A 12213-nucleotide genomic window follows, 5' to 3' on the forward strand; every position below is an offset into this window, starting at 1 on the left:
CAATTCTCATCTGGGAGAAGAAAACTATTCTGAAATATCCCCAATCTTTCTCTCAAGAAGGATGCAGGAATAGTCTCTAGGTTAATGGAAAAATGTAGATTTCCTTAAAGGTACTCTGATTTATATCATATCATTTGAAAACCATTGTGCTATGTTTTCTTTTCCTGTGTAAACTCTGTACGCACTTCGGGGCATATTCACAAGCCCCTATCGTCACTACAACGTCACTTTCCACGACGTTGTGGTGGCAATAGAGCTTCGCCATATTTACAAGGCAGTGTAAGCCACTTAATGTGGCCTAACGCTGCCTTGTAAATAAGGCACCCTTTCACGCTATACTTAGTGTGAAAGGGGAGGGCAATGGGTGTTGCTGTGGGTGTTCCAACACAACACCCATTGATTTTGACGCTCCTACATATTTACAAGGGTGGCATAAATCTGGAGCAGCACCCAATTTAAGACCAGGGAAAACCTGGTCTTACCCTTATGAAACGAGGAGAAATGTTTCATTTCTCCTCATTTTTGCTGTTTGGAAACAGCAAAACGCCACTAATTGTTTATGTGCACAAAGGTGTCCTTTCCCCCACAGCTAAATTTGCTGAATTTGAGGTTTGCAGGGGATGATTGGTAGGAAAACATTGGGGGACCCATGAAAGCCATATCTCCCTGGACTCCCCCAGATATCTAGTTTTCAGAAATCTCTGGGTTTGGTAGGGTTACCTAGATGGCCGCCGAGCCCAGGGCCAAAAACCCAGGCCCCCCCCCCCTTGCAAAACCAGGTTGTTTTGTGATAAGTAATTTTGATGCCTCCACAATACGTTTTGGGCCCTTTCCTGATGCGGGTACTGGCCCCACCCACACAAGTGAGGCACCATTTTAATCAGGAGACTTAGGGAAATGCTCCATAATTTTACATCACAGAAATGTGAGGAAAATGTGTGTTTTTGACAAAGTTTGAGATTTGCAAGGGATTCTGGGTAACAGAACCTAGTGAGAGCCACACAAGTTACCCCATCCTGGATTTCCCAGGATGCCTAGCTTTTAAAATTGTACAGTTTTGCTAGGTTTCCCCAGGTGTTGGCTGAGTTAGGGTCCAAAATCCACAGCTAGACACCCTGCATGTTTTTACTGGAAAATAAGATGTGCCCACATCGCATTTTCGGCCATTTCCTGTTGCAGGCACTAGGCCTACTCACACAAGTGAGGTACCATTTTATTGGGAGACTTAGGGGAATGCTGGGTGGTTGGAGGTTTGTAGCACCCCACAGATTCCAAAACTGTCCATCACAGAAATATGAGGAAAATGTGTAATTTTGACCAAATGTAAGGTTTGTGAGGGATTCTGGGTAACAGAACCTAGTGAGAGCCACACAAGCCACCCTATCCTGGATTTCCCAGGATGTCTAGTTTTCAAAAATGTACAGTTTTGCTAGGTTTCCTCAGGTGCCAGCTGAGCTAGGGTCCAAAATCCACAGCTAGACATATTGCAAAAAAAAGGGTCTGTTTTCACTGTAAATATGTGTTGAGCTCATGTTGTGTTTTGGGTCGTTCCTGTCCCGGGCACTAGCCCTACCCACACAAGTGAGGTACTATTTTTATCGGGAGACTTGAGGAAATGCTCTGTGCATGGACTTTTGTGGCTCACGCAGATTCCAGAACTATCCATCACAGAAATCTGAGGATATACTGTTTTCTTTTTACAAAGTTTGAGGTTTGCAAGGGATTCTGGGTACCAGAACTTGAAGAGAGCCATTGACGTCACCCCTTCCTGGATTCCCCAGAATGAATAGTTTAAAAAAATGTACAGGTTTGCTAGGTTTCCCTAGGTGCCTGCTGAGCTAGGGTCCAAAATCAACAGCTGGACAAGGTCAGTTTTGTGTGGAAAAATGTCATGTGCCCACGTTGCGTTTTGGGCTGATTCCAGTCATGGGCACTAGGCCTACCCACACTACTGAGGTACCATTTTTATTGGGAGACTTAGGGAATTCTGGATGGGTGGAAGTTTGTGGCTTCCTGCAAATTCCAGAACTTTCCATCAAAGAAATGTGAGGAAAATGTGTTTCTTGTTTACAAAGTTTGAGGTTTGCAAGAGTTTCTGGGTAACAGAACCTGGTGAGAGTAATGCAAGTCACCCCATCCTGGATTTCCCAGGATGTCTGGTTTCCAAAAATGTGCAGGTTTGCTAGGGTTCTCTAGGTGCCGGCTGAGCTAGGGTCCAAAATCCACAGCTAGGCACATTGTGCAAAAAGGGCCAGTTTTCACTAGAAACATTTGATATGTTCATGTTGCGTTTATGGCCATTTCCTGTTGCAGGCACTAGTCCTATACACACAAGTGAGGTGCCATTTTTATCGGGAGACTTAGGGGAACAGAACAAGTGTTATTACCTATTGACTTTCTATGCATTTCTGCCTTGCAAATGTAAGACAATGTGTAAAAAAGAAGTCACTTTGAAAAATGTCCTCTAATTCACATGCTAGAATGGGTACCCACAATTTCAGAGATGTGCAAATAACTACTGCTTCTAAACTCTATATTTTCCTACCATTTCAGAAATACATAGGTGTCCTTGATACCTATTTTTCACTCTTCACATTTTACCAAATGCATTGCTTTATACTCGGTACACAATGAAAACCCTTTGCAAGGCACAGCTCAGTTGTTAGCTCTGGGTACCCTGGGTTCTTGGTGAACCTACAAGTGCCATATATCACCACAGCCAGAAGGGTCCAATGGACATAATGTTATATTGCTTTAAAAAATCTGCCGTACTAAGAAGAAGTTACAGGTGAAAACTTTGTCAAAAACAGCTGTTTTTTGTCAACTAAATTTCAATATTTTTTTATTTCAACAAATGCTGGGAAAATTGTGATTTCAATACCATAACCCCTTTGTTCATACCATTTGCAGGGAAAAACCCAGATGCTTTCACATGCAGCACTTTTCCACCATTTTTCAAAAACAAAAACAAATGTTGCTCTATTTTGCCCTCGAGAGGAATACACAAACCCTGGGTACCTTTAGAATTCTCAGGGTGTTGGAAGAAAAGGACACACATTTGGCATGGATACCTTATGTGAACAAAAAGTTACAAGGGCCTAAGCGCAAACTACCCCAAATAGCCCAAAAAAGGCTTAGCATGGGGGAGGCCTAGCAACAAAGTGGTTAAAAGCTGATTTAGTTACACAGGTGTCATTTGTTACACATATGAACGCCACTGCTGGGCTTGGACAATCTGCCTAATTTAGGGTGTACTTCTGACAAGGTAAAATCCGGTGATTCCAAAGAGAAAACAAAAACAGTAAAAATTACCCAGATATCTGGAAGAAAACTCCCAAGGTGGCAGGGCAATTAGTTTTTATGTTAAACGGCAGCTGCTCAGCAAAGTTACTGGGCCTTCAGAGGAGTCACCATGGTAATGGCTTCTCGGAAGGCATGGAGATCGCTACAAGGCCTGTCAGGCAAGTAGCGCTAAATATGGTCGACGATCATCTGTTACCCTGGCAGCATGGCAGACCATCCATCAAATGTTAAATAAGGATCCATGCTATTGGAAATTTGGGCCAACATCCCCGCACAGTATGTCAAAATACTATGGAACCTAAGCCTGAGAGTGGCAAGGAGGGACCTAGCAACCTTACAGGGAATTCATAGGGGGCAGTTTAGGGGTGGTATTCTGACACTGGCTAACCAACCCAGGGTTTGTACCCTGAGGCTGTACAGGGGACAGGGATGAGTCCTCCCTCAGCCTGTCCCTTCATCTGGCATCCCATACCCTCTGTTTGCGAGTGGTATCCTCAGAAAACGGTACTATCAGTGCACCCTTGTCGTCTACCGTTCTCAGTTCTTCTGACACCAGGGGTAACTCATTCCCAAGAAAACAGTCTATGGGCTTCTCGGAATTAACTGTGGCCCTCCTCTGGGTCACCTCCCATCCCATTCCAGGTGTACCAGGGCCATAGGGTGGAAAAAGTCCTGTTCATGGGCCTGAGTAACCATACACACCTGGCCGTTGTACTGCTCTGGGGACATTAGCTTTTCAACAACCATGTTCTGGCTAGCCCAGGTATCCCTCAGAGCGGCGACTGGGGCCCCAGCCACTTACCCAGGTCGACATGGCAGTGTAAACTGTACATACAGGGGCAATTGCAGGCCAGAGACATGGTTAGAGGGCTACTTTATTGGGTGGCACAATCAGTGCTGCAGGCCCACTAGTTGCATTTATTTGACAGGCCCTGGGTGCATGTACTGCACTTTACCAGGGACTTATAAGTAAATTACAAATGCCAATTGGGTATGAGCCAATGTTACCATGCTTTCAGGAGAGAGCAGAAACACTTTAGCACTGATTAGCAGTGGTAAAGTGCAGAGAGTCCTAAAGCCAACAAAAATGAGTTCATTAAAAGTGGAGGAGGAAAGCAAAACGTTTGGGAGTGACCCTCCAGACAGGGCCATTTTCCAAAACAATACATTTTGCAAAATGTACTACTATGAGCTACTAAAATCCTTAAGAGCCACTTCCTTGAACTTAAGGGGCTAGCCTGTCGCAGGCAGGGATTGATAACACCTGGGCCTGCCCCAACCTTTGTCCTTCTACTCAGCTATGCACCAGTGGGACACAAGGAACCAGTTTTGAGGGACTACGAAGGAGGGGTTGCATTTTCTGGGCCACACCTCTGTGATAGGCACAGGAGCCTTGCCAATAAAGGTTCTGCCATGTTGGATTTAGGTAGAGAGGGGCATTGTAGGATTGTTTTCAATAGGGCACACAGGGACTGCTACGAAAGTGGGAAAGGTTAATCCTGAAAACGTTTTCTCTAGTGGTTTGGGGGGGTTCAGGAGTCACCCCCCCCCCGACCCACAGGCTAGTGCCAGGCATAAATGTGGGACCCTTAGGCACCCTCTTCAGAACATTACTGGATCTGTGGAAGACAGAAGATGGACTGCACCTCCTGTTAAGACCTGTGAGGGGAACTGAGAGGCTGAATGTCACTTCCACGTGTACCCAGAATAAATAATTAGACTCCAGGGGTCAGTTGGCTGACCCCCTATTAAGCTAAAGGGACACAACAAGCTCCTAGAAGTCCTTTTCCTGTACAGCGCAGTTGACCAGTTCCAACTAACTATACCTTGGATCTTGCTGGTGGCTTCGGTTGGAGTGAGTCTTGACTCCAAATTGTTATTGCTGAAGTCCTGGACCATTGGCTGTGTCAAAGTATATTCCTCTTAACATCCAGAAAAACATGGGACTTAGAAAACTTTCGGCTCCAAAGACCTCCAGAGGACTGGAGCAAACCTGCTAAGGTCAGTTTGAAGAAGGCAAGCTACCACTGAACTAAAGATTCACATTGCTCATGCTCATATTTTCCCACAGCAAGAAAACCATTTCAGTGGGAAGTCACAGTAAAGGTATTCAACCCAGTAAAGCCCAGTTCAGCAACATCTTGCAGCCTTGCCCCACATGAGGAATCCGAACTCCCAAAAAATGGCTAAGACTGAAGAAAGAAATCTTCAGTGGGCAAAAATGCCAAAAGTATCTAGCTGGTGACATAGCTCATGAGGAAGTGAATTTTGAAATTATCATGCTCAGAGATTGCTAAACATCAACGGCTTCAGGCTATCCTGCCTCGTGGAGCCCTTTGTGGTTACAACCTTCTGCTTTGCCCTGCTGAGGATTTTTGACTTACACTTCAGAGACTAAGTCAGAAGGCAAACCTTCTGACTGGGAAAAACCTGGTTTCTATATTTGACCTGCGTTCCATTGTGGTTGCCCTTAAATCGTGTCTAGGTCTTGTGGCTGGCGCTTAATGCTCTTTGGAGCTATTTTATTTTAAAACTAAAGAATTCATAGCTCGAGTTCCCCTTTATTGAACATTTGTTGTTTTGGTATAATATTGTTCACTAACATATTCTCTCTTTTTATAACGTGGAGTGGAATTTGTATGATGTTGTGTTTTTGACTTTGTAACTGGTTTGGGACTCCTAAATGTGTTCAATAATGTCTTAAATTAAGCCTGTCTGCTCTGTGCCACAGCTACCAGGGCTTGCACTCAAGTGTAAATTACTGAAACCTTTACTGGACCTAAAAGAGATTATGACCTGTGGTGGACTACTATGTATCCCAGCTAATAATGCACTTTCTTATATTTTAGCACTATATTTCTGACAACTTCCATTCAGCATGTGCAGGTGGGCAATATCGAGAACAGTTCCATGGACCATTGTCTGCTCCGACTCTTCTGACCCTATCACAATGTGCCACTTTTGTAGTATTGGGACGACTAGCCCTCTGATGATTAAGGGCTGTAAAGATGGGCCCCTAGTTAGTTTGAACTCTGAGATAGAGGCCTATGTCCCATACAACCCCCTGCTCCATCATTTTCTAAAGAAAGCAATGAGGTGCACAGCTAGTTATCGATCCATTAATAATAATGAGGTGGACAGAGTGCACCTTACCTTATAGAGTCTCTTTGCATAGTGAACAATTTGTGAATTCTTCACTGTGCAAAGGCGAGTCTGCTACTTGCACAATGCAGAGCACTGTACTGCAAGCAGCCTCTTAGTGAATCAGACCCAATTGTAAAAGTCGCAAAGGCAAACACTTAAGACTTCTGATGCCGGCAGCTCCGCATCAGACAAACACAAATGTTGACGTACATGATCGATAACCCTAATTAAAAGAAATTTTAATTATAATGTAATATCTTTAAACTGTGCGTGTATCTATAAAGCTTGTGGGGAGGAATAATGCTTGCTTTTGTATGAAGTGGCTATACAAGAGCACTGAATATCCATTATACATGTTGCAGAGGATAGATTTCACGTAGGCATTCTTAGTTTGAACCCATATAATGAGAATGCAGCCTTTTGATTGCATGGCTCCCATTTAAGGGATTGGGAGAGTAAAGTATGTGTTGTGCTTAGCAAGGACATTGATTTTTCTCCTGTTCAGTTACTAATTCCTTCTTCTTTCACAGCTATCTTAGGGCCATTCACCTTGGATGAAGTTCACTTCCTTAAACAATCACTGTATTCAACCAGTCGTTTAATCAGCTGTTTTTTGTCAGCAGCCGCTTTCCATCCTCTTCCCCTTTTCTTGGTGTCAGTAATTCTTTCATGTACCCTGCTAGCTCTTTTTGGTTTAACCCCGTCCACTGATGAGTTCTATTTTTGACCCCTTTAGTTCCAAATACTGGTATGCCCCTTCCTCTCAGCTTTTGGGCCTAATTTAAAATGTCGAACAGGGTGCTCCATTGCAAAATGCAACGGAGTACCACTTCGCCAAACCCTTGGTCCATCTGCCTCATTTAAAGACAGGCAGACCTAGCGTTTCAGGTTCCATCGGCGCAAAGCTTCCTCCAATGGCCCAATGGAATAGAGGCTATTGGAGGAAGGATATAACACTGCTGGCCCTATTAAGGGAGGGTGGTGTAATGCATTTTTTTCCTGGCAGTAAGGGACAGAGAAAAACAGTAATGACCCCCCACACCAGGGATAACATTTCCAGGGAGTCGGGGTCACTAGATTTTTGTTTTGAAGAAACAAACTCCTGCTTTCGGAACCTGTTGCTGAAGAACAAAAACTTTGGAAAAGTTTGGTGAATGGCCCTCAAAACCTACAAAGGCAGACCATCAAACATTTTGTACTTTGAAAGAAACCGTCATGACAGCAGGTAGTTTCGATGTACAGAGATGACCTCTGGGCTGGCAGTCATCTCTAAGTTTGGCAGATAGAAGTCTGTCACAATGGCAGCGGTAATGCCTTCCGCCACCCTGAAGGGAAGAGGTTCATCTATCAAACCTTAATTCAATCCCTTTGATTTTAAACATACAAATATATATTCTATCAACTGCATTGATACAGGGCATCTTTTCATCCCATATTCCACATTAGTACAATTTCTACTAGAATCATTCCTTTCACACTCCCCCAGAACTGATATGTTCCTCAATTCCTCAATAACAATCATTGTCACACTGTATTCCAATTTGTTTGTGACTTTATGTACAACACTTATCACCTTGGTTACTTCAGAGCATTATGGGAAGCAACATAAAAGAATGAAAATGAGGAAGGGTTGTGAATGCAGCCGGATGCAGGAACTCTTACTGAGTCTGGCATTGCTTGGATTGTTTGATCACTCCCATTTCTGAGGTTGTTGTTTAACAGAGAGCCATGCTGAAAGCTCCTATCTCCTAGCAGTGGACCAATGTATGTTTTGCAACCACCTAAAGCTCAACTCTTCTAAAATACAGATTTTTTAAGCTGAAGAAAACTCAATGAGGGCAGTCCTTCACAACTCAAGATGATCACAGGTTATGTCAACATCTGGTTGTTTGACTAGTTCTTTAATGACGATCATTATTTAGATTATTAAGATTGATTATGACATTTTCAAACTAGACCTACCTGTTTCCTTTACTTGTAATTGCTTGTTGTTTCCCAAGTCCTAAATATGAATAGTGAACTCTAGATAGTGAATGCTCTAAAATAACTAGCTAGCAGATTGATAGAAAAATGGAAGTGGAATTCTCAACATTATATTGTGCATACTATAAAGAATAAGTCTTCATATTTACAGGCCTTTGTACTGAGCGGGCTTTTATAAAAGAGGACATTTCGAATTTTAATATCCTAACAAGAGTTCTAAATCCACAAGGAAGAAATAGCCTCCTCATTATTTAGAGATTACAAATTAATGCCATGACTCTTAAATGCAACAGCCACCAAATCAGAATAGGCATGTTTTGCACTCTTTAGAAATGGTTCAAAACATATTAGATAGCACATCACTATTAAAAAGTGATAAGTTGCCATCTTATGTTCTTTGGTTTTCCTTACCATTCTGGTTTCATTCTTCTTTAATCGCTATGTAGAGCCCCTCGAGGAACTACTCACAGATCTCAGATTACCACTCCACAAATATTTGGATGATACCCAACTATGGGGCCTATTACGATTGCGGTTTTTCCGCATCCTCCGGGCCGGCGGAAGCCACCGCTGGCCCGGAGGATGTCGAAAAACCGCAGCGGACCCACCAAAGACCCACCGCCACATTAGGATGGCTGGTGGGTCCTGGTTTCCGTCCGCAGCTTTTCCGCCGCGGTTGGCTTACAAGCTCATACATATTACACAGCTGTTTACCATCTTCTTGGGCCAAGTGTGTGCTCTATACAACATGACTAATAAATAAATACATAAAGATCTTTGTGAATTCAAACATTTAGTAAATCATCTTGACCCAACAGACCTTGTAAAGACAAATACTCCTTTATGTATCTTACCTAGTAATTCGTAGAGAGAATTCAGAATGGATTTCCAAGCCTCCCCTGCCTCCTTTCCTGCTACATCTGCAAAGTGTGCAGCACTACTGTAGACATGGAGGCGATCAATACATTCCAGGACAAGATTGATCATACCCTGAAAAGTTGATGCATATGAAAATAATTAATGTTGAAGACACATCTATATATATAAAGCTACATCACAATTGCAGTAACAGTCCAATAACCAGCTAGATCTCCTATCACTTGTTGACTGCATGCTTGCATTTGACACTGCTGCATTTTGGCTAGGTTCATGCTATACCACATACATACATACTGTAATAAACCTATACACTCTGCAGGTAAAATACAACAGCTAAGCATGCAAAGGACTCTGATTATTTGGGAAAAACAAATATAACACGATGACATGATGTCTTTTTTTACCATTACATTATATTGCTGAATGCTTCAGAGCATTTTTCCGTGATAGGTTAATCACTTTCAGAATGATATATATAAACATCATTACAGGATATTATGTAATTCGTCCTTGTTTTCTTTAGTTTTTAAATCTCTAGACCTGGCATCATAATCTTGGAGGCTTACTCTGTTATGCCCTGCATAGTTATTCTATGTTCCACACTTCAACCTTTCGTCCTGCTACTCAGCCAATGTGCATGTTTACTGTAGAATGTTGGGAATGCAGTGGTGCATGGAATGTTGGGTGCCTGTGTGAGTGAGGAATGACAGTTAGAGAGAGAGGGGCTGAGCAGTAGGCAGGCTGCTCCTGGTGGAGTTTGCTACTACAAGGGGTTTCCTACTACCTGGAACTAATGGCTTGACTACTGGCTTATCTGCTGGCTACTTCACCTGTTACCTGGACTACCTGTCTGATGTACTTACTTACCATCTGGATGTACTTGAACCGACTACAGTTTAAAGGTAAATGTTTAATCTACTTGGCTACCAGTGTCTACTTCTGTTACAGGACACAACATATAGAATGAAATAGTCTATTTTCTTTGTATGCGATATGTGTGCTAAACCTGACTTTCCTGTATGTCTCAATTAATGTACACTAATTAATTACACCGACTCATTATTTGTGTGAGCGCTAGGCCTGCCTTCAAGCACACTGAGGTTTACTTCCAGTAGAACCCTGTGTAAAGTAAAAGTCCTAAGGCGTTCCTCCTGCATTTTTATCTTTTTGCTATATTTAAGAGGGACCTGATCACGATCGGTAGCCCAACGAGACCAACACGGAAATCTGGATATCAGGCTAGAAATTATATGCAGGATGAAAGATGAAAGATGAGCCTGTGAAACAAGGGGGGTCTATAAAAAACATTGATGCACAGGGACGCCACAGAGAGGCAGGGAAACCACAGGAAAGCAGGGCACTACAAAGCACTAGCAGAAATCAGAACTCCTCTCAGGATTTAAAAGGTTCAGCAGTGCAAGCAACTGGAGAAGAAAGTAGGAGCTCCCAGTAACGGCAGTTGAATTGCAAATTCTGGATGCAAAAGCCAGTCTTGAATCTCTCCTCCAGCTCGCAGTCACACAAGGAATTGTAACAGGTGAGAGCAGTTAAAGTCCCTCCTCCAGCTATCTGTCTGAAGGAGTGCATTGAAATTCTAGGAAGCAATGATATTCTTTATGCATTACTTAATAAATAATTAAAAAACTAGTAGTCAATTGTTTTAACGGTAAATTGGTTAATTAGATTACTCATTATGTAAATTAATGAACAGTTCAAAAAAATTATATTAATTACATTGATTATATTTTGAAATGTTGTTATAATAATTTAAACTAATTAGCATTGTGTACTATTGTAGGGTTTCTAGTATTATTTTTATTTCGTTTTCATACCTTTTGGGTTTTCGGGTAGTAGAGTCGGTACTGTTTAAAAAATACATAAAAAAAGATAAATATATATAACCAAAAATTTGCCCTGAAGCGCAGATGCCACAACAGTGAAATCTTCCATCTGAAGCTTTATTCATAAAACCAGCACTTGCCTTCCAAAAGTATTCTTTACCTTGCTTGACGCATTTCGGGGCTCCTGCCCCTTATTCATAGGCATTCACTGTCATTCCACAGAAGCACTTTCATGCATTTTCTCCTCTCTGCATGCTAATATAAATTGCCCTTTGCCCACTCGGACATTGATGCAGTCACTCACAGAGCTACTCAGATGCCACTCACAGGCCCACTCAGACACTCTCACTCCCACTCGTAGTCTCACTCACAGACCTACTCAGACACTCACACATCCACTCAAAGACGCATTCAGACACTATCACACCCACTGATAGACCCTCTCAGACACTCTCACACCTACTCACAGATCCACTCAGACACTCAAGCACCCAGGTGTTAAAGGGCAGACAGCTGAAAGGGGCCTGGGGCTGCAGCAGGCCCACCTGGCTGCAGAGGAGAAAAAAACTGAGGCTTAGAGAAGTTTGGCAGAGAAGAAAACTTGTGGGCTCATGAAATGAGTCTCAAGGATCTGGACTTAAATTATACAGCTGGCAGAATCTAGCAGAAATGGTGGCAGCAAAACCACTGTGTCCAGTGTGGAACAAAGAGTCCACATACCCAGGGACTTGGTGCCTGACTTCAAGGAGGGGGGTGACATAGACAGGTGGTTTCAGATATATGAAGTAGCTCTAGAAGTACCGAGGATCTCTGAGGAGCATTGGACAGCTGGCCTTTGGAGTCATATTCCTGGTGAAATGGGTCAAAGAGAAGGGGAAGAGGTTGCGGTATCCCACCAAAAAGGAGGTCCTTGTCAGCGAGTATGAATTTATCCCAGAGGAGTACAGGTTGAAATTGAAGGGTAGTCAGAAACTGTTGCACCAGTCCTGGGAGGATTTTGTGGGGTACCTTTGAAATGTTTGCAAAAAGTACTGTTGTTTTTAAGAAGGTTTTTCAAACAGTT

The 12213-nt window shown here is 42.8% G+C and overlaps 1 protein-coding gene across 1 annotated transcript in view; it reads right to left on the bottom strand.

Moving 5' to 3' along the window:
* The window catches only part of RYR2 (ryanodine receptor 2), a 3071198-nt gene that overhangs the window by 2728790 nt on the left and 330195 nt on the right, over nucleotides 1–12213 (bottom strand). The window contains exon 12 of the mRNA XM_078648003.1: nucleotides 9285–9420. Within this exon, the coding sequence (XP_078504129.1) occupies nucleotides 9285–9420 (136 nt within the window). The remainder of the gene's footprint in view (nucleotides 1–9284; nucleotides 9421–12213) is intronic.

The sequence above is a fragment of the Lissotriton helveticus genome, chromosome 6 (genome assembly GCF_964261635.1).
Source record: "Lissotriton helveticus chromosome 6, aLisHel1.1, whole genome shotgun sequence".
NCBI lineage: Eukaryota > Metazoa > Chordata > Amphibia > Caudata > Salamandridae > Lissotriton > Lissotriton helveticus.